At 50.8% G+C, this 23,009-nt stretch overlaps 1 protein-coding gene across 2 annotated transcripts in view; it reads right to left on the bottom strand.

Annotated features, from left to right (window-relative positions):
• MDGA1 (MAM domain containing glycosylphosphatidylinositol anchor 1) overlaps window positions 1-23,009 on the bottom strand; it is a 61,118-nt gene that overhangs the window by 29,191 nt on the left and 8,918 nt on the right. For both annotated transcript variants that reach the window (XM_041722280.1, XM_041722279.1), the window contains exon 2: window positions 1,746-1,885. In XM_041722280.1, coding sequence (XP_041578214.1) covers window positions 1,746-1,885 — 140 coding nt within the window. The remainder of the gene's footprint in view (window positions 1-1,745; window positions 1,886-23,009) is intronic.

The raw sequence follows: 23,009 nt of genomic DNA, 5'->3' as shown, positions 1-23,009 counted from the left end.
GCATTCCAGGAGAGGTGAGCAGCAGTGGCTAATGCAGGAATGAACAGGGCGTACTCGGGCAAGTGTGACTGGAGCACAGGGTATGAAGAGGGTGGCAGTGGAGGTGAGACAAGGAAGGCAGGTGGGGCCAGACTGGGTGGGGGATGGAGGGCTCTTCACTTCTACCCCTAGCAGCCTAAACTGGGTCTGGTAGGTAATAGGTAAACCATCAAAGGATTTTGAGCAGGGGAATGATATGAGAGAGGAGGTTTGAAGATGGTGATTTTGGGAGCAGGGTACAGAAGTGAATCAAGGGAGAGATATCAAACATAGGGGGCCAGTTAGTCTACTGCAGTGGTCCAAGGGATAGGACTAAAGGTCTGACCCACAGTGGTAATGAGGAAGAGAAACAGAAGACCCATGCAAGAGACATAAAGACAGAAGCCTCAGAGGCTGGCTAGAGGTGGGGAATGAGATGGCACAGAGCCAAATTTTAGCCCAAGGGTTTGAGCCTAGGTAGCAGGAAGGATAATGAAATCGTGGATGCAAGTAGAAAAAAGAGTGTGTGTGTGCACACGCTGAGCCACAGTCACAAACAACATAAATGCGATGCACAAGGGGACACACACAGATGGCCAGTACAGCCTTAGGGAGAGATGGCCCAGCTGCCTCCCTGGTGTTAGGGAGGACCATCCTGATGTCACACCTGATGCATATAACAATGTGAAGATTGGCAGCATTGTCATCGCTTCGAAACAAAACTCTGAGAAGAAGCAAGCAGTGATAATGGTTTTAGGTTGAGTCCTTAGTGACTTCCTTATCATTTGCTTATCTCCAGGCCAAACCTACCAAAGCCATCCTTGTGCCCAAAATTATCCCAAAAAACTATTTTGCATTTATTATCCTCCTTAGATCCAGTGAAAAATTTTCTGCTGCTCTTAAATGCCACAGCAGCTCACCAGCAAATTCCACCCATCCTTCCAGCCCACCTCCTGTCTCTTCTCCTCAGCTTCGGTGATAACTGGCCAACCCTTCTGACTGAACATATCCTTGATCTGTGACTAAATTTACCTGGCATTTCCAGATACTCATCCTCTGTGGCTTTCTAACTGCTCTCAGTCTTTAAACCTTGAGAATGTGGGGCTTGCCTACCTGAAGCCTCCTGAAGAGGAGATCGCATCATCCTACGTTGTGGGTAACTCCTGGAGCCCTCAACCCAAAGACAGGGACACTGGGAGGAAGTGTGCAAAGCTACAGAGAACACTGGTTCTGGATTCAAAATCTGCCTCCACCCTCACAGGAGCTGTGTGATCGTGGGAGTTTACTCAGCCTCCCTGAGCCTTGATTTTCTCAGCTGTGACATGGAAGCCCTAATGTCTTCCCCACAGCATGGCCCTGAGGCTCCCGAGAGAAGACACTGGAGGGAGCACCTCGCACAGTGTCAGCTGCCCTCAAACGGAGGTTGAAGGTTGAAGGTGCATCTGAGGAAGTGTCTGCCCAGCAGATACAACAGGAATAAAGTGGAATTGAACAGCTGACATTTCATTTTTCCCCTCAGCCGTCAATGTTTTCAGCTGAATAAGCTCACGGCCTCCAGCCCTTCCCCACAGAGTTCATTTTCCAGCTATTTCCCAGACACGGGCTTCAGTCTCGTGTTTACTTGCCCACTTCCTCTGCCTCTGGTCCCCGGCTCCTGCTGCCTCATCCACAGCTCTGATCCCAGGGCGGGGCGGCGAGTGAGGAGGTGAAGCCACGGAGGGGCTTACCTGGGGCCGTGGGTGCCCGGTGACAAGGCACTGCAGCATGAGGGTGTCCCCCTCCCGGATGGTGTAGACACGCTCACTGATGTTATCCTCCTTCACGACACATGCCTGGCCTGCGTGGACAATCTGAGCCTGGGCGGGAGCTGGCCGGAGAGGGGGCAGGTTTAGGCAAGAGGCACCAAGGCCTGAGGGAGGTCTAGGGCACCCTCTTCTGAGTATGTTAGCAGGAGGCATCAGCCCAGACCTCCCCAGGCCATTCCTTAGAGGCCTCACCTGTTGAGCTCTGGAAAGGAGACTCCCAGGGCCCCAGGCCAGAGTCAAGGACTCAGGAAGGGGGCAATTCCAACTCATCCCACTCTCGTTGCAAGAGATCTGTGCTTTCAATGAGCTGATGAGTCTGAGGGACTTGGGATCCATACAGACTGGTTATCATCACTGAGTGAGCATCCCTGCCTTCGCAGCCCCCAGAGTGGAAGCTGCTGGTGCTCCTCCCAGCTCCCCAGACACTCCAGGTGCATCCGTTCCCCAGCTGCTATGAGGGCTAGCTGCTAGCTCACCTTGCCTGGGATTGCCTTTCGCCAATGGCAGCTGCCTGGGCCAGATATGCCCACAAGATCACCCCTCTGCCCAACACACACACACACACACACACACACACACACAGTCGGTGACTAACAACCCCTTCCCTGCCCCACCCCATCTCCTGGTGGGATGGCACAGCTAAAGCCACTGAGCCACATTTTTGCCTGGCTCCCTCCTCTTCCAGTTTCTCCCGAGAGCACTTTCTCAGCAAATCACTTGCCTAAATTGCACCCCCTCAACCATCCCAGGCTTTCCTTTTAGAGAGCTTGACAGAGATTTCTCCCAGCCCCACAGACTGTTCATCCCCCTCACCCAAAGGCCTGCTACTCTTCCCTCATCGCTCCCTGAGCCTAGCCCAACATCTTCAAGGGAAAGAGGCTCTTTTCCAGGGGCCTGGAAGCTCCTCTTGACCTTTCTCACAGTAACCGGGGCTGGGGGGCCAGAGTTAGTATGTGGCTGGGACACCCAATGGGAAAAGCATACAGCCCCTCCCTGAGTGCTTAGCTCCCAGCCCAGCAATGGTGGGGCTCTGGAGAGGATGGCAAGGCCCCTGTCTGCTCCCAGCTGAGGGTGGAGAAAGTGGAGGTGGGAGGGCTAATCCAGGGCACCAGGGGCTCAAGGGAGTGAAAAGAGTCCTGCCCTAAAGAGATGCACAAAGGTGAGATAAAACCTGTACATAAAATGTGTAGCTTCCTCCAGGAAGCATCCCATGACTGGCCTGCGCCCTCCCTCCTTCTGTACCCGGTCACTCTCCCAGTACGACAACAGAACATCAATCTGTGTGTCTGCCAGATTCGGGGTTCTTGTCTTTCTGTCTACCTTTCTTTCACCTTTTATCCCCAGCACAAGGCCTTTGAATATAGTGGGCACTCAGTGAACCCTAAATGAATGAATTTACAAGAATATCCCATAGTGATGTTGCTGAGTGTTGTAAAGAGGTATAGAAGGCCCTAGGAGGTCAGAGAGAGGGAGAGAGAGCTCTGTCTGCCAGAGGAAGAATCACAGAAGGCTCCATGGAAGAGGCGGCTTTCTCACCAGGCCTCAGAGAATCGGGGAGCTTTGTGCTGGTTGACAGAGTGGAGTCCTACATAATATATATTACCTGGAATAAGCCATGAGTCGTCTTTGGACCTTTGTTTTCTCATCTCTAAAACAGAGAGCATGCTGCCAGCCCTGAGAATTCACGAGGGTGGGTGTGACAGTAACACAGGCTAACTGAGAAATGCTGATTAGACTCTAATGTGTTCTACAGTTGCCACAAGTAGCGCCTTAACAGAGTTTCTCCAACCCGCATTGATGGGACAGTCATGAACCAGTTATAGAGGTGAGTCCACAGAGGTAGCCAGGCTGTAAGTCAAAAAGCTGTGGGGCAGCAATTGAGGCCACATGGGCCCTGTTTAACCACGAGAGTCTCTACAAACAGCAGCAGGTTCTGCAAACAGTGGCAGCTTCCACCAGCCTGGAGTCTTGAGTATCCAGACAATCGTCCTGCCTGCCTGGCTGCCATAGAGGAGTAAACCTAGGCTAGCTGTCAGGAAACAAGCTATGCAACCTTGGGCAAGTCAGACCTCATGGGCCTTAGTTTCCCCTCCTAAAGCAGAGGAGTAGATTAGATGACCTCTGAGATCCTTCTCAGCTCACACTTTCTATAAATTTTATAATCAGTGCATAGTGCACATATAAGATGCAACCTCGAATCTGGGAAATGGGTCTGAAACTGTCACCCCCTGCAATGAAAATGCATGAACATCACCCACCATGGAAGAGAGAGCCATTTGTGGCCAAGGGCCCCAGGAAATCTCATCAGGAAACAGCCCATCAATGCATGACATGCATGCCAGTTGCTGATAAGACCAGAAGGTCGCATGAATGTCTACAAGAGGCCTGGGGTGCCTCTCCACAAGGAAGACATTGATTTAACAGGCTCCAGTGGAAGATAAGCTGTAATCTTGGACACTGTGGCTTGTCTGTAGCCAGGCAGTGTTGTAACAGAAGGTTTGGTGACTGATAGGGAATACTGAAAAGGAGCTGGAGAGCTGGACTTTCTCAGGGTCTGGATAGCAAAGGCCAGAAAACACAGAGCCTGGCCAGCAAACACAGGGCTTCTGGCCACCTGCCACGTTTCCTCACTGGAGACGAGGCATCATGGATGATGATATCATTAAGATGACCTAACTCCCTTTGATGACATTAACTATTAAGAGTATCAAACTTTAAAATGATAGAACCACTTCGGAAGAGATTTTGGCAATACCTGCTCCAGCTAGACAAGGGTAAACCCCATGACATAGCAATTCCCCTCCTGGGTAGTACCCAACAGAAATGAGTGGTTAAAACAACCAAACAATAGGTCCAACAATATTCATAGCAGCTTTACTCATTATAGCTAAAAATGGAAACCACCCCTATATCCATCAAGACTAGCATGGGTAAATAAATTCTGGTATAATTATACAATGGGATATTACACAAAAGTAAAAAAAAAAATCCTGATAGACACAGTGACACTGTTGAATGTCACATGGACAATCTGAGTGGAAGAACCCAGACACGAAAGCGCAAATAGCATATGATTTCATGTATCTGAAATTCAAAACTGGAAAAATCCAATTTAAAGTAACAGTGGTTGCCCTTGGGTGGAGACAGGGATTAATTACTGGGAAGGGCACACAAGAAGTTTCTGGAGAGAAGGAGGGATCCCATCTAGTGGGATGGAAATGCTTACATCTTAATCTGAGCAGTGCTTATATGAGCGGACATATATGTAAAAATGCATCGAGTTGTTTGCTTAAGCTTCTACTGTACCTAAGTTACGTTTCAATTTTTTTAAAATTTCCCCTTAAGTTTTTCCAGTTTCTTTGGTTGACACTAACCTTTCCAACTACCCATTCCCTTTACTCTGATTCCTATTTGATGAGCTGCTTCCCATGGCTGACTTTTTTCGAGGTACTTTTCCCTCTGGAGCAAGTGGTACCCAGGCCCTCTTGGCCTTGGCATTTCCATTTGCTCGTGGTCTCCCCCTGAGCTTTGTTAACATAAATCACCCCCACCCCATCTGCTCACTCCTGGAATGGCCATAACCGTGTTTTGGACCTTGACCCACGTCACAGGTCCCCAAAGGCTCTGTCTCACTTAGCCTCGGCCTCTGGCTCACACACCCTCGGAAGGCACTGCCAGCAGCAGCATCTTCTGTTCCAGAGGCAATCAGGCCAGAGGCATCATGACATCATCATCCCTTCATTCAGTCTGTCAAACAACAAATGCTTTGAGCTGGCTGTTATATGGATGCTGGAGAGACTACCAGGAAAAGCAAACAATGAAGGAGAACTGTCAAGCGAACAGGGAACAGAAATGAGCAGGATGGTCAAGTGTTGTAAATGCTAAGACTACTCTAAAACAGGGGATGCGTCAAGGAACAGTGAACAGAGGAGAGATATGCTCTAGAGAAATGGGAAAAGCGGACAATCTGGGACTAATTCCTGGCTCTGCTAGCTGGGTGGCATTAGGCAAATTACTTAACCTCCCTCTCTGAGCCTCAGGCTTTCCATTTATAAAATGGGAACAATAATGCCTTCTCCCAGGGCTGGCATGAGGGTTTAATACATCTGTAAAACATCTGGCCAAACAAACAAAATGTGCTCTCTCAATAAATGACAATTCCTGGGCAGCCCAGGTGGCTCAGTGGTTTAGTGCTGCCTTCAGCTTGCGATGTGATCCTGGAGACCTGGGATCGAGTCCCGTGTTGGGGTCCCTGCATGGAGCCTGCTTCTCCCTCTGCCTGTGTCTCTGCCCCTCTCTCTTTCTGTCATGAATAAATAAATAAATAATCTTTTAAAAAATGACAATTCCTGAAATGATTAATTAGGAACACGAGAAGGAGACAGGAGAGCACGCTTTGGGGCCACCTCAAAATCCCAGGGTGGAGACCCTCCAAGCAGACATTAAGCCTATAGGGATGTTTCCCAAATATGTTAAAATCCATGTTGAAGGCAGTGCAGGGCTTCAGAGGAGATGAAAACAGAAGGGAGGGATGGGCCCCTTCTGAGCATCCCCTTAGCATCCCAGCACACTCAGTTCTCTGCAAGTTACTTTGTGATTTTAGCAAGTTACTTAATTTTCTCACTTGTAAAATGGGCTTGTTGTGAGGAATACATAAGTAAACTCACGTCAAGTGCTGAAAACAGCATCTGGTACACCGTAAGCCATCTAAACATGTAGCTAGCTTTATTATTCTATAAATGATCCCGCGCTCCTCTCAAGAACCCGGTGAGGAGTGACACCTTCCTGGGGTCCACTGTATATATTTCCAAGCTCCTCACCTCGTTCTGAGGGGCAGAAAGAGCAAGTCCTATTTAGCCTCTTTTGGCAGAGAAGACAGTGGAGGCCCAGAGAAGGAAATGCCCTGTCTACCTCACTCACTGACACAAGACAGAGACAGAGCAGGGACTTGAATGCAGGCCTTTCACCTGCTAGCTTGGAACTCTGTTCACCATCCCAGCCCTTCACAGACTCCCCTACCCCTGCCTGTGTCACCAGGGAGCCTGTTGCGATGCAGACTCCAGGCTGTCAGGGTTTGTATTTCTAACAAGCTCCTTGAGATTCTTTGATCATCTCTGCTTGACACCACATTAGTGGATGGAAGATAGGACAGGAGTTTGGAACCAAGTATGTCTCCCTGACTCTGGTCTATGAGACTTTTCCTATTTCATTCTCCTGCGATCTATCAATGAACCCCCGTGGAAAAGAAAAACAGTAACGCCCAACCCATGTGCCATAAAGTGTTCACTGAGAGTCCTCTGCCAAGTCAGGATGCTGATGCTGCGTCTTGTCTCTCCTTCCCAGAATGTCTGGGAATCCGAGTGTGTGTTATTAAAGGCTCTGAAAAGTCCTGCAGTAAACACACCTGTGTATCTTGGTTTAAGCCAGTGCTTTCCAAATATATTTGACCATAAAGCCCTTTCTTCACAGAGGATCTCTTAGCATCTTGAGAGATAGAAGCATTGTGTAAAGCAAGTGGAGATATGCTGATCCAAGCGCAATATAAAACTAATGGCTGTCGAGTCAAGCATCACGGCCCTCCCCGGCCCTCTGGCTGAGCAGAGCTAAGCACTTACATGAGAGATGTCACCCACAGGGCAGCATCAGAAGGAGGACAACTGACAGAAATAGTGGGTCCCTGGAAGAATGCTTCTGGCCTATCAGCTCACTCCTTTTCCTCCCCCCAAAAGCATACACCCAAAATTATAGGTAGGGCATAGAGACAGCCAGCACCCCACAAGCCCAGTGAGGAAGCCACAAACTCTCAAGGAAGCCACAAACTCTCATGTTAAGGCAAAGTCCAACTCAGCCACTGTGTTTCAGTAGAGAATTCTCACTGGAATCCAGAGGGGAAATTTCATCAAAGACCCCCGTCCCTCATAAGAGAATTTCCTCCCTGGCACTAGCTAAGGTGTAGGAGGTACCATTAAATGCACAAGGATGTGACAGCAATATGTAGAGCCAACTAAGGCAGGCAGACAGCAAAATGAATGGAAACCCTTAATTTAAAGCTCCATCAGCTTTCCTTCGGGTTTCTTCCTTACCCCACATTTAAAAAGGTTAATCATCATCAAGTGGGGGCTGTTGCCCTGCTTCCTGCTCCTGACTCTTTCAGGGAAAATGTGTGGATCTGCAGGCCTGGGGAACTTCCAGAGGAAGGGGTGCGGAGAGAAGAGAAGGGGGCTACAGACTTCCCCACCTGGAGTTCTATCCACCCCGTTAGCAAATGGCAGGGCAAGTGCCACCATCCTAACAGCCTCTCACAAGCATCACTCAGTGTTTCTGGGCTGGGTAATATGGATCAGGATCTATGTTCTGGTCCTGACTTCCATCAGTCAACACATCCTCGTGAGCATGAAGTGCTGGGCTTGGTGCTGGGGGATGCCAGGAAAGGGCACAGTTGGGAAGAGCTGGGATGAGGACAATGCCCATAAAGGCCTTTCTGAGTGACAGGGGGGTCGGTGGGGGAACCCCTAAGCTTTAACTCCAGCTCACAGCCGATCCTTCCCTGCTTCCTTTCTGTCACTCAGAACATACAATTAACAGTTCACTCTGTGCCAGCACCATGCCAAATGTTTTATATCTATTAGCTATGTATTGCTCATAACAAGCCCATCGCTCCCATTTGTCAGATCAGGAAGCCGAGGTCAGCGAGGATGAGTAAGTTGCCCAGGGACGCCCTGCTGACTTAGAATCACACTTTCTGATTTTTGCCAAGCCCCATGCATTTCCAGTTCCCGAGTGCCTGGCACAGTGTTGAAGACTCAGAGCTCAGGATGCAGGACATAGTCTCGGAGTCACTATTGGGCCAGTCCCATACAGCATCCTTAGAAACCATCTTACCCTTGCCTGCCTAGCTCCTGGTACACACATGTTTATCAATCTTTTATGCACGTAATGCAAATGGACGCTTAATAATTTAGCAGAGTTAACAGTGCTGAAATATTAACAGGCTTTTCTCTTTTAATTAGCTGTGCAGAGAATGGCAGCCAGGGTCTGCTCTTATGGGCAGGCACCTGGCCCGTTCGACCTGGGCATCCTTCTGCCAGGGATGATGCTACACACCTCTCCAGCAAACCATGGGCCATCAGACGTGAACCTCTTGGGAAGATTAACCCTTCTGTGCTCTCTGCAGTAAGGCTTTTCCCTGCCTCCCCATTATCCCTGGCTCTCTGTGGAACTAGATAACACCTGTCCTCTGTTTACTACCCAGGATGGATCAGGTGACTTCTCTAAGTCTAAGGGAGGCTCCAATTCAGGGCTGGGAAAACAAGTCTGAAATAGTCTCTCCCATCCCATCCCATCTCCTCCAGTCTCACCTTAATCCTGGTTATCTTGAGAGGTACCTGGTGGCTTAGTTGGTTGAGCATATGACCATTGGTTTGGGCTCAGGTCATGATCTCAGGGTCACGGGATTAAACCCCAGTGCCAGGCTCCTCACTCAGCAGGGAGTCTGCTTGGGATTCCCTCTCTCCCTCTGCCCCTCCCTGCACTCACATGCACACTCCCTCTCTCTCAAATAAATAAATAATTTTTTTTTTTTAATGCTGCTCATCTTGAGGGGAAGCACCATCACACTCTGCCCTGTACACCTCTGGTCATTCTCTTGGGTCATTAGACTTCCATGCAAGCTGAGTCCCTCTCCATCCTCTCTCTCACTCCCAGCCTCCCAGCCCTTCAGAGGACACACACAATTGCCTGTTTATTTGCCACTGATTCATCGATTTGGTCTGCACAGTTCCTAAGCACCTACTGTGTGCAGCGTCCTGCCCTTGGTGCCAAATGCAGAGCCTAGCAAGGTACAGCCATCCCCAGTGAAGAACCTCTGTCCTCACTTTGCTGCAGATCCCACTAGAGATTGCTCTCCACCCCAGGGTCTTTTTTTTTTTTTTTTTTCTCTCATCAATACCAAACTCCTATTCGGCCAACCTCGTCTTTGGCCACAAAAATCTCTTCCCAACCCAAGTGTATAGGGTCTGTGACCTCAAAGTACAAGGGCTATCACTGAATGTGAGACCAGCCATAGCAGAAAGGCCCAGCACACACAGGCTGCCACCCTATCACCACAACTAAGGACAAAAAGCTCTGCTTCTGTGGTCAGAGGCAGGGCCTGCTACTGCTCATAGAGCCCGATACCACCTGCAGGAGCTGATACTGTTTGCAGGGCCTAGCTCTGTTTGCAGAGCCTGATGCTTTTGGCAGAGCCTGGCCCTCTTGACAAATTTCCTCTGCCCAAAGTGGTGGCCAGTCTATCTGTGCCCCGATCCCAGGGAATGTCTGGCACCCTTGCACCCACATCCTGGCCTCATCAGAAGGCACACAGGTATTGAGAGTGCCACATGATATTCCTAGATGCTTTGTTGTCTGTGGATCAACAGAAGTCTAATGGGCACCCTACTTGTGGAACTCTGGGATGTCTAGACAGGCCACCGGGAGGGACTCCTACATGGGGACTCTGAGGTGCACTGGGGAAAGCTGTAAGAAACTTTCTTCCTGAGTCTCGGAAGACCAGGATCAAAGCTCTCAACAGTGAGGGGCCCTCGGACAGCTCTAACCAGTGTAGGTGGGACACTCAGGGAAGACAGGGGGAAGGCACATGCCCTAAATTGGGCACTGCTTGATCTGAGGCTATAAACATAAGCCTGAGGGGCTGCCCAGATGGTGTGGTATGCGGGGCAGGAGGCAGGAATCTACCTCTCATCTCCTTACTATCAGACATGTTATTCAGTCTCCTGAGGTCTCAGTTTCCTCAATCTGCAAATGGAGAAAATACATCTCAGACAGTCGTGGAAGTAACTTCTGGGTTGTGAGAATTAAAGGAGATAGCATGCACTGGTACCTAACACAAGGACTAGTATCTCAGTAGATACTTAATAAATTCTAATCCATTTTCCATTTGATAATGTAGCCCAGGACCCTGTGGGAACCCATTCAAAGAACCTGCAAGAAGAAAATGTAACACCAGATGAGGAAGCCTACTTTTCGGGGAACGCCATGAGCCCAAATCTTGAAAGACCAGAACAGCAAGGTGGGCTATAGGAGGTAATTACAGGAAGGAAAGATCTCCCCCAAGAAAACATACAGGATGATGGCAGGATAAGAGGCTGCCACCCATCAGGGCAGAGAATGGCTTCTAGAACACGGCACCTGAGCCTGCCTGGCCCGGGGATGTGAGGTCTGCAGACATGGGGTCACTCATGTAAGTTTTCCTGCTTGGATCCCAGCTACCCAGCCCTTCCAAGCCCTGCCAGTCCTGGGGACCCCATCACTGCACTTCCCTTGGCCCTGCAAGCTGGCGGCAGCCCAGACACTAGATATGACCAAGCCCCCTCAACACTGAAGCGTCACTATTGACCCAAACCTATGAGAGGAGCAGATGTGGCGTAGACATGGCTTGAACATGGGCACAGCTTATCCAGGCAGTTGCAGCAATGCTCTGTGGCCTGGGGCAAATCTTTTTTTTTTTTTTTTAAGATTTTTATTTATTTATTCGCGAGAGACACACACACACAGAGAGTGAGAGAGAGAGAGAGAGGCAGAGACACAGGCAGAGGGAGAAGCAGGCTCCATGCAGGGAGCCTGACGTAGGACTCGATCCCGGGTCTCCAAGATCCGGCCCTGGGCTGAAGGTGATGCTAAACTGCTGAGCCACCCGGGCTGCCCTGGGGCAAATCTTTTAAATCTCTAGTCTATAACCTCAGTTTCCTGTCAAATGGGCATAACTGTAATCTCTATTGTGAGGGTTAAATACAATAGGAACTGAATCTGCTGAGCACAGCCTGTGCTTCCTAGTTAACACTCAAGAAGTAGAGTTAGAAGAGCGCAGAATAAAACGTGCTAGGTCTAGGCCCCCCGACCCAGTAGAGCTTGGGTCAGGCCCAGGCCAGGGAATGGAAGGTGTCATAGCTTTGCTGAAGCAAAGAACCCCCAAGGCTCCACCAAACCCCTAAACCCAGTGGCTTCCTCCAAGCCCCTCAGAGCTGAGACCCAACCTAGAAGCACAGGGCACCGGCTGGGGCCTGGCACAAGCTGGCCATGGGAGCTCAGGGGAGGTGACAAGACCAGGGCACTGAATTTGGGCTTAAATGGGCATCTGGGGACCCTGGGCCCACAGAAAGAATGGCAGGTGGGTTGGAATCCTTTCTAATCAAACCTGCAAAAATTGGTTGGAGGCCTCACCCCACCACTTACCGTGACTAAACTCCCATTTTGCCATATAAAACAAAGGCCAAAATACTGTACCCCCAGGGCCTAAGCGAGATGACTATCAGAAGGCTCCATGTAAACTGCCAAGTTCTGCCCAGGTCAGGTACCTGTTAGGCACTGAAAGGCCCAAACGTGGCTTCGTGAAGTGAAAATTGGAAGTTATGAAATAAGCCATTATGCACCTATTAAACCAGGGAAAATAAATTAGGATGATAAAATCCACTGTGGCTGGGCTGTGTGCAAAGCTGGCTCAAACTTTTTGTAGCACAACCCAGCAGCACAAAATGAGAACCATAAAACTGTTCCTATCCTATGACCTATTAGGCAATCTTACTTTGGGGAATAGGCCCCAAGGAAATAATGTAAAAGGAAAGAGTAATTCACATAAGGATATTCACAGCAGAGCTATTTAGGAGAAGGGGGAGCTGGCACCTGCCCAAATGCTCCACGACGGAGAAACCGAGAAACAGTGACCAAACTCCCACACATCGATGCAGGGGGTGCCCTGCAGCCATTAAAGTGACAGGGCTGAGGGCTCAGTCAATACCAAGAGACGTGTGTGGGAGATAAAGTCAGCCGACAGAGCAGAACAGACGACTGTTTACCGCTATGTAAAAATGTATTGACAGGTATGGGCAGGGAATTCAGAATGAACGGTTAATGTTTGATGGTCATCGGGTTCCTTCTTTTTTTCCTACGAGGTTGTTTAAGTGGGTAATAATAACAATACCACCCTGAAAGCAAAATCAATCCTGCGGCTTGAGAGCAGGTGCAGCCTTGGACCCCAGGCCTGAAGAGCAGGGGAGGGAAGGACAGTGTTCCTGCTGAGCCCACCACTGGGCAACCCTCCGATGCTCCCACCCCCAGGCCACAGTGGGTTTCGGGGCCTTATCCACCCAACTGTGGGGTGAAATTATGGGTGCCATGACCTAACTGCTTGAGACATCTCAAAGCTACCTTTCCACAGCTCTCCCAGACCGGCCTTCACCCCACCCAGCTCAGGAGGCGGTAGGAGGATTAGCTCTGAGGTTTAAAAATCAGGGAGCAGAGCTATAAGGGCCTGATTCACTTTATGCCTCTCTCCACATCCAGTGACCTCAGGAGGACAGCACTTACTGCCTCCCAGCACCCCAAGGCCTTAGAGCCATTCCTTGCCCCCACCCTCATTAGAGAAAACACACTCTCCCCTGCTGTCACCTGGAAACAGTTCTCCATGACTTCTCTCCTTCTCCTACACCCCACACCCAATCCACCAGCAAGCCCTCCCAGCTTCCCTCAAAAGTGCTCCCCAATCCAGCCCCTGCGATACCACCCTTGTTTTAGCCACCACCATCTTCTGCCTAGATTTCTACAACAGCCTCCTGATAGGTCTACTCTGCTTCTTCCCTGGCCCAGCACAGTCTGTTCTCCACAAGAAGCCAGAAGGATCCCTTTACAACGCTATGTCATTTTTTAAAAAAAATTATTTATTCATGAGAGATACACAGAGAGAGGCAGAAGGCAGAGACACAGGCAGAGGGAGAAGCAGGTTCTTTGCAGGGAGCCTGATGGGTTGATCCTGGGACTTGATCCCAGGACTTCAGGATCATGCCCTGAGCCAAAGGCAGACTCTCAACTGCAGAGCCACCCAGGTGTCCCATTCAGGTCCTGCCCTTCCTCTATTCAAAACCCTCCCATCTCACGTGGAGTCAAAGCCAACTCTTTTTAAATAGGCTGCCACACCAGCTGTCATCTGCTCCCATCCCCACCTATGTTCTACTGCCCCCTGCACTGTGGTCACACTGCTCTCTCTCGTTCTTCAAGCAGGCCAAGCCCACTGCCTATCTCAGGGCCTTTGCACTTGCAGCTCCTACTGCCTGATTGCTCTTCCCCAGATTTCCAGAGCTTGCTCCCTTACTTCCTTCAGTTGTGTTTTGAGAGAGGCCTTCCCTGACCATCCTATTTAAGACAGCATGCCTGCCCCACTTCCACCACTTTCAATCCCTTCCCCTGCTTTGTGTGTTCTTCATAACACTCATCAACACCCTGCATATTAAACAGTCACTTGTTCATTCTTTTTCTGTGTCCTTGTCAAAAGACAAACACTCCTGGGAGGAAAAGCATGTTAAATCCCTGAAAAGGATGAACAATCTTTTTTTCTTTTTCCAAGAGTCAGTTCAGGAAGCATCAAGTTGGGGAACAGGTTTTCTTTAGCATTAGGTACATTTATAAATCAAGAAATGCAATACCTGCCCTCCTGTTAAGTATTCTCATTATTTTTTTTTTCCTCCATCACTGAAGGGTTTCACTCCTTTTTTGGCTAAAACTTTAGAAACCACATAAGTGGCATGCACCGTAGGATCTGATTATAATGCTGAGCTGCCGAACAACTTGTAAATGATTTGGAACCCAGTAGGTCGGGGGAGAAAAGTGAAGGACTTGGGGAGTGGGGAGGCCAATTGGACCAGAGTTCAATCACAGCCAGAGACAGAAAAGTCATTGCCATTAGGAAGCTCCTAGGGGCTGAGAAGGTGGTGGGGGGAGGGCTGCCTCTTACAAGGAAAATGAGGTCTGGGATAGGCAGTGGTGCAGTAAAGGGCTAGGTGCAAAACACATCTGTCTCCCAACCTACAGAGTGGCTCAGAGGGAACGTTTTGGCTATAAATTTCCCCAAGAGAGAAATGAGAGGAGGGTTGAAATTTTGCCCTACCTGGGCCACAGTCCCACTCTTGCTCCCTCTTTCCCCTAATGGTCTGTTGCATGTCTGTACACAGAACCTCACTGCCACTTCCCTGGTGGCAGCCTCTGCGACTCACTCAGGAGCTTCCCGAGCCAGGCCCAGGCACTGGTGTCAGTCCCGAAGCAGGATGGCCTCTGAACAGCCCCAGTCACTTACTCCCCCTGTGCCAGGCACTAGGCTAAGAATGGCTTTTCATGTGCCCCACCTCCTCTTCACCACAGTCCCCTCAGGAAGGTGCTGTGAGTGCCCCTCTTGTGCACAGGGTGGCTTGGCAGGAGGCACAGAGCTTAACCTGCCCGAGATCACACAGCCCAGGGCGCCTGGGTGGCTCAATGGTTGAGCGTCTGCCTTTGGCTCAGGGCGTGATCCCAGGGTCCTGGATCGAGTCCTGCATTAGGCTTCCCACAGGGAGCCTGCTTCTCCCTCTGCCTGTGTCTCTGCCTCTGTGTCTCTCACGAATAAATAAATTAAATCTTAACAACAACAAAAAATCCATAGCCAGTGAGTGGCCGGGGCAGAACCTGAACCCAGATCCATTTCAGAAGCCTCTGCGCCCTCACACCACATACTCCCACCTGAGACAGATGATTATTCATCAACTTTGATATATTTAGTTGCTGGCTTCTGAAATTAGACCTTGGTGTCATGGAGCCTGGCAAATCATGTGCAACAGCTGACCTCAGAGCTGCTAGTCACTGACACCTGGGTGTGCAGAATGTCTCTAGTTACTCCCCTCCCTGCGGGCACCGCCACAAGAAAGGAGGAAACAGTGGAGGGGGTGGGTAGCCAGAGGACCACTTGGCTGACCCTTCCCAGAATCCTCTTCTCCCGTTGCCATGGCGTCACCTCTGCAGAGGCCTGCGCCCTGGCGGTGAGGGTGAGGTGGGGCCAAAGGAAGCTACCTGGGAAAAAAGAAAAAAGCAGAGCTAGCCTTTGGAGTCCCTCTGGAAAACGGGGCCGCAGAGGCGTCAGCCCTGAGAACTTCAGTCACCAGGGCCACCCTCGGGTGGAAGGGGGAAGAGATTCTCAGGAGGAAGGGAGAAGGACCAAGCAGAGGTGGGAGAAGGAGGTGACAGAGGGTTCTGGAAGGGTGGGGAAACCGAGGCACCCCAAGGAAGCCTAGATCCTGCAAGGCCTGGATACCTGAGGGCACAAGCCCCACGCCCAGCAAACAGTAGGTCCTTAATGAATGTCAGTCAGAGCTGTCATTATTCTGAGTGCTCAAAAGAGACTTCCTGGGTAGGAGAGCAGCGAGCCTGAGCACTGAGCAGGGCGCCAAGAAGATGCGTTCGGGGGCTCCTGCGCTGAGGGGCTCTCCCCACGCACCGCAGCTTTTCCCAAGTGTCAGTGCCCCTCCGAGCCTGAGCAGCTCTGTGCCCGCCAGGCTGGCCGGGGCGGGCTTCAGGGGAAGAATAGGCCCTCCTGCCCCTCAGCCCAGCTGGGGCCACCGTCCATGGGCCCAGCCCAGCCCCCACCCTGGCGCGGGCGCAGCGGGTGAGCGCACGCCTGGCACAGGCCCCAGTGCCCGAGAGAGAGGCTCCGAGCAGGCAGCTTTGTATTTTGTGAAAACCAAATCCACAACTGAGCTCTCCAGCCAAGCCGGGCCTGCTGGGAAGGCTGGCGGGCCTCTCTTCCCGTCCCCCTGCTGGGGCCCACCCTCCCCTCCTCAGCCCCCACCCAGGAACCACGGGGAGCGCCAGCTGCCACCCCGGCTGGCATGGGGGGCTGAGGGGGACGGGCCTGGGCCCAGCTCTGGCGAGCCAGGGTTCACCTCCCCCCCCACCCCTACCCCTTTCCTGCCTAGAATAAATTGGAATACAAATCAGAGGGAAACGCTTTCCTCTGTTTGAACAAATTGCTATGGATTCCTCCTGTCTCAGGTCAGGGCTCGCAATGGGGGATATTTTCACTCGCCGACTGCTAATAGACTCAGGAGAAGCTGCTGGATCGATGGAGGCCGGGGAAAATTAGCCAGGAGCTCCAGGCCAGCCTCGGCCTGCCCCTGGCCCCCACTGCAGGTCTCCTAGAAGTGGGGGGGAGGGGCAGCCGTAACCCAGGCTGGACGAAGCACCGAAGCACCGGGCTGCTGGCTGCTGCCGGCCCACAGTGTGTCCCTGCCCCGTGCCTGGGAAGCAAGGGCTGCCTGGAGGGGCAGTGGGATAGAGGTGGACCCAGGGAAGGTCCCCCAAATGCACACACTTGGCTCCCTGCACGTACGAGCACGTTCTCAGATGCATCACCATGCATTCCCACACCTTCAGGACATGTACGCCCTCGAATATTTACTGGCACATAAACAAACACAAATGAAGTACATATGCCCAGGATAGAGAGCGGGCGCAGGGGGATGTATTTCAGCTCCTATCGAGGTACCCAGTGGGAGCAGTTTACCTCATGCCAATGGTCCTCCGCATACACACTGAGCACCAGCAGCCAGAGCTCCCCACCCAATCACCTCCTTTGGCCTCTCAGTCTAGCTCTCTAGAGCCACTCCTTACACCTGTCCCAACTCCAAAAGAATGAGGGAGAAGAGACTGGGAGGGATGCAGCCCAGCCCTGCCCCCCGATAGCCTCGCAGCCCCCAACTCCTTCAGCTCCCGAGAAAGTGAAGGAGTGAGCCAGACGGGGGTGTTGATGCTTCAGGCATGTCAGGGCATCCCTCAGTACTGAACCCCCCTGGCATTGCCTGAGGCCGCAGTGCCAGGGGCCATGGCTGTATGGGGGAGCCAGCGGAGGCCAGAGGGGAGGAGAGAGCTCACTGCAGCCTCTGAATGCCCTGGAAGGAGGTGGGAAGGCTGGATCACCAGAAAGCCACTCATGTCTCCTGCAGGCTGCCGTAGCCTACACGAAGCCACACACAGATGCAGGCAGGCACGCGTGTGCGTGCGCGCACACACACACACACACACACACACACTCCCCTCAGTAAATCAGAGCCCAGATCTGGTTTGGGAGATGTAAGAGAGAAGGGTGTGACTCTTGCCTCTGGCCACTGGTTTCTGCCTCTAAAACTGAGCAGGTAGGGACAGGTGAGCTCTTAGCCCATTATCTTTCAGATTCCATGATTCCAAGCTGGGCTCCCGATTTGCCCGGTGGCTAAGGACTTCTCTCGCCCCTCCTCAGCCTCAGGTTTCTCTTCTGAGGAATGATTAGATTTGCCCTAAGATCCCTCCCTTGTTCTGATTCCACAAGCCTGTAATTCTAGATTGTCTCTTTGTCTCACTCTCTGCTGTATCCTCAGCTCCTAGAACAGTGTCTGGCACATAGGAGGGGTACTCAATAAATATTTGATTAATTAATTAATTAATCTCAGTCAGATAACGATCTGGCACAAAAATTCACAATAGGATGGAGGTGCTCTGATCTGGATCCATAAGGCCCAGGGATATTCAGGGGTGTGGGCGAGCCTCCCATCACCCGTGGGAGGAGGTGGGTTCCTGGAGCAGAAAGTGACGGAATGCAATCAACTTTATTACCCATATGGAAACCTGCCTGTGGAGAGGTAGTCTGAGATGGTCCCCACCTCTTTCTTGGTTTTGAATTCACCAGGTGGGGAGCTAAAGATCATGCCTCTCCTGGCAACGCCTCAAAGACCTATAACCTCGGAGTTTGCCCTCAGTGATCCCCTAACCCTGCGTTCGTTCCCCAAGTGTGAGGCCCCCTCCATCCCTCTGGGAGAGCCTGGATTCTATTGGGAAGATCTTGGGGAAATTGACTTGCTGGGGTTCTGGTCACAGAATCCAAGGAAGTAAATGAGCAGCTCACGGGTCTGATGGCCGCAGGGGAGAGTTTTCAGCCTGGAGTCAGAGCTTATACGTACATCCAGAAGACAAGACCTAAGAACAAAGAGCTCAGCCAAACAGGCTGGATCTGAAAAAGCAAGACGGATGGCTTAGGCAGGATGTAGTACAAGCTGTCAGCGCCTGCCCCCTCCCCCGCCCCGCCCCGCCCCACACTCTCCTCTAACCATTTGATTGCACACTGGCCAGAACCTGCTTTTCTCTGCCTGAGGCTGTCTCTGGCCACTAGGGCTTACACTTCATGTGTACCGGGCTAGCTATACGTACCAGAAAATTAATAGCCTTCGGAGCAGCCCCCAACCAAGGACAGATAGCAGCTGATGTACACATGCCCCAGCTCCCTCACCATGGCAGGAGTGACCCAGAGGTCCCCAGTGGGACACGGTGGTGACTGGCTTGACAATACACCTTTCCTCAGTTCTCTTTGCTTCCCTGTCTTATGTCCCCATTTCCGTACCAGAGTTCCCCAGGCTCATCTACCAAATAAACTATCTCACTCAGCTTCTCATCTCAGGCTCTGCTCCTGGGGAACCCAAAGACCATGAGTCCAAGCCAATTCTGGTCCTCATGATGTCCACTATTAAATCTCTCACATGGGGGGATCCCTGGGTGGCTCAGCGGTTTGGCGCCTGCCTTTGGCCCAGGGCACGATCCTGGAGTCCCAGGATCGAGCCCCGTGTCGGGCTCCCGGCATGGAACCTGCTTCTCCCTCCTCCTGTGTCTCTGCCTCTCTCTGTCTATCATAAATAAATAAATAAATCCTAAAAAAAAAAAAATCTCTCACATGGCCACGACCCAGAGCCCACATAATGCTTAACAATCACACCTACAAACATCACATAACCAACCATGCTCCCCAACCTGGACCCATGACTTCCTTGGAAACTTCCTTGCCTGAGCATCAACATTTCAACATCCAACTCATCTGATCAAATAACCTGGGCACTGGCAAAAGGCCTAAGGGCTTCCAAGTATTCCCAGAGCAACCTTCTGGTAACAGTGTCTGTGTTTCTGCTGGCTACCTTTTTAATAACTCTAAGGAGGGACTCAGGCAGTACGATGGAGATGTTGGATGTGGTGCGGATTGGCAGCAATCTCCAGTTGCCAAGCCAGCTGCCTCCTCCACCCACACCAGGGGCCTCCTTGAGATTTCCACTAAGGGCTTCTTTTTTGTTGTTGTTTTGAAGACTTTTATTTATTCATGAGACACACAGAGAGAGAGGCAGAGACATAAAAGTAGGCTCCCTGTGGAGAGCCTAATGCGGGACTCAATCCCCAGACCCCGGATCATGCCCTGAGCCAAAGGCAGATGCTCAACCGCTGAGCCACCCAGGCGTCCCTCCGCTAAGGGCTTCTAATATCTAAGCTGGAGTTCTGAACCCAGAGTGAGCCCCAGATCCTATAGTTCAGATGCAATGAGGCCTGGGAATAAGAAATAGGGTTCAGAGGGGTAAGGGGAGAATTATAAGGGTGTGGGCATAAAGAGCTTATAAATGCCATGCAGACGTGTCCTGGCTTCTCCTGAACCTATAAGGAGATACTGGAGAATGAGCAAGATCTAGCTATAGAGTCCCTGGGCGTGGCTTTTAACTTTAGCCTTGGCACCTAACTGCTGTGTGATCCTGACAAGCCACTTACCTTCACTGGTCTCAGTTTCTTCCTACAATGAATCTCACGGCTCTGCTTCTGGATCACTCAAGGCCACTGGCTGGCAGCTGAGCTCACTCCTTGCCACACCCTCTGGCCCCATCTCATGGCCTTCCCTCTGTCTACCCTATGGCCTTATTCCAGAATGGAGAGTAGAGCCCAGGCCTTGCCACCTCCAGCTTGCCTTGTGGGCTTTATGTATTTTACTGGGAGTTAAACTGACCTCCCCAAGGTCTCCCTGCATTTCACTGAAACCCCAGAACCAAACACAGATGAGGCCACCGGAACTCAGCTCCCTACCTCTATCTTCCTGATGTCCTTCTCAGAGTTTCTTAAGAATTACACAGAGAATCTCAGGGCCAAAGAGATGTTCAAGTGTAGCTCAGGGGCCTCAGCTCCTCAGTCTTTCTGATAAATTATGTTATGGCAAGTTGAAATAAGGTCAGACAAGGAGAAGTTCCCAGAAACAAAGACCAGAGACACTGAGCAAACACCAGTGCAGTAGCCTGGTCTCCAGTGGGCATGGGCCTGACAGGGAGAAAGGGAAGCTAAATCATCACTTCTGCAGTACTCTCTGGTCCCTGGCTTCCAGTGTGAACCTTCCGTTTCTGGTCTAAAAAATCAAGAGGGTTGGGACACCTGGGTGGCTCAGTGGGTGAGCGTCTGCATCTGCCTTTGGCTCAGGGCGTGATCCCGGGGTCCTGGGATCGAGTCCCACATTGGACTCCCCATGGGGAGCCTGCTTCTCCCTCTGCCTGTGTCTCTGCCTCTCTTTGTGTCTCTCATGAATAAATAAATAAAATCTTTTTTAAAAATATATCAGGAGGATCCACAGAGCTCTCCCGTGCCTATGACTCAAGGAGCCACCAGCTAGTGGAAAGAGGTACCAACCAGCAGAAATGAACAACGTTGGGCAAATGAGAGTGGGGTGGGAGGAGGGAATGAGAGTGCTGGCCAATGGGAAGCAGAACCCCTCATGAACATCTGCGGGACCCCAAACCAGTCTCTTCCTGTGCTTCTCTGTCTTCCCTGAGGTTCCTTCTGGTCATCCACAATGCAGCCAGAGCCTCCCACCCCACCTGAGCTAGACTGGCAGGGAGAGCTGAGAGCAGCCTTCACGTCCATTTAAATCCTTTCTCATTTCAAGAAATGCCAACTGGCCCTGAGGTGGGGATTTGTGGTAAAGACTACTCATTATCTACCCTATATGCATTCTCCCCTTCTAACCGAACCTGATGTTTTCTTAGGTTGAGAATGTGCCCATCTCAAAGATTACACTTCTCAGCCTCCCTTACAGCTAAGAACAGCCAATGAGATGTAAGCAGAAGTCATTGGGAGGGGACTTCTGGAAAAGTTCTTTAACAGAAGCTGACTCTGCTGGTAGGTCCATCCTTTTAAATGTTCTTCCCTTTCTCCTGCCTGGAATGTGTCATGATGGCTGGGCCCCAGGAGCCCTTGGCAACTTTGAGGCAAAAAGGCTCCATGGCTGGAGCTCTTTAAAAAATAAATTTATATGCTGATGCCTGCTTCTCACTCCCGGACATTCTGATTTAATTAGCATGAGGTATGACGTAGGCATTGGGATTTTTAAACACTTGCGAGGTAATTCTAACAGGCTGCAGAGTTTGGTGAGGAGCACCATTGTAAGAAAGAGAACAGAGCAATAAGACAAAGGAGCCTGGATTTCTAGTGACATAGCAGTCATGGAGAGCCTACCTCTTGACTTAAGGTCAGCTTTAATTTGTTGGAGGCTCTGTAGTTGGATCTTTGTTTCTGGCAACAAAATGAGATGTGTATCTGTTATAGGACAGAGGGTCCTCAGGTTGCTCCTATCAGCCAACCCATCCCGCACAACACAGGCTGGGGTACAAAAAATGATCAGATACCACCCTCGGGAACCTCACATGTGGGGCAGGAGGCAGACTCCAGACTTGGCTTTAGGCGGGCTTGAGATCAAATTATTACTCCACCACCTGCTAATGGCACAGTCTTGGGCAAATCACTCAAGCTTCTCTATCTTGAAAATGAAGGCTTTGGAAGAGACTTCATTCTCCCATTTCACGGTGAGCTCCTTGGTGGCAGGTGCCCTTCACCTCTGCAGCCACAGCACCCAACACCCTTCCAGACACTTAGCAGATGCTCATTAAATATTTGCTTGGTTTACCCTGAATTGCTGTGACGCGGTCCAGCTCTGAAATTTTCATTTTCTCTAAACCAAAAAAGAGAAAAGAATAAACAAAAGGACAACATTTCAAAATGGTAACAGAATTTACCTACTGAAAATCAATGAAAACAGTTTCTGGGCAGTGTCTTTCAGGCTCTCTAGGTTCAGGACTGGAAAGCCCCTGGTTGGAAGCAGAAGGAGGGGTCGGTCTCCTGCACCGTGACCTGGACTTGCCAGTTAGAACTGTTAAACTAGAATGCTTCCCTGCTCATCATTTACAAAATAATAAGCGTGGGGTGTTCCATTGTTTTGTTTTGTTTTTTTTTTTATTTAAAGACCCCAGGGTCCAGATGAGCTTGGCTGAAACAAAGCTTGTGCTGTGACCTGGAAAGCCCAGAAATGCCCTCAGAAAGCCCCAGGGAAGAAGACATCTGTTTGGGCCTGACTCACTCGGATGCACAGTCTACACCAGCTGTGCCCAAGAATCAAATGGAGAGCTCTTTACAGCCACAGCTGCCTTGATGCCACCTGCAGAGTTTCTGATTTGGGAGGTCTGGGGGTGGAGCCAGGCATCTGCCATTGGAAAAGCTCTCCAGGTGGTTCTGACTTGC

The sequence above is a fragment of the Vulpes lagopus genome, chromosome 1, assembly GCF_018345385.1.
Source record: "Vulpes lagopus strain Blue_001 chromosome 1, ASM1834538v1, whole genome shotgun sequence".
NCBI classification, from domain to species: domain Eukaryota; kingdom Metazoa; phylum Chordata; class Mammalia; order Carnivora; family Canidae; genus Vulpes; species Vulpes lagopus.
This window is presented reverse-complemented; position numbering and strand designations above follow the sequence as displayed.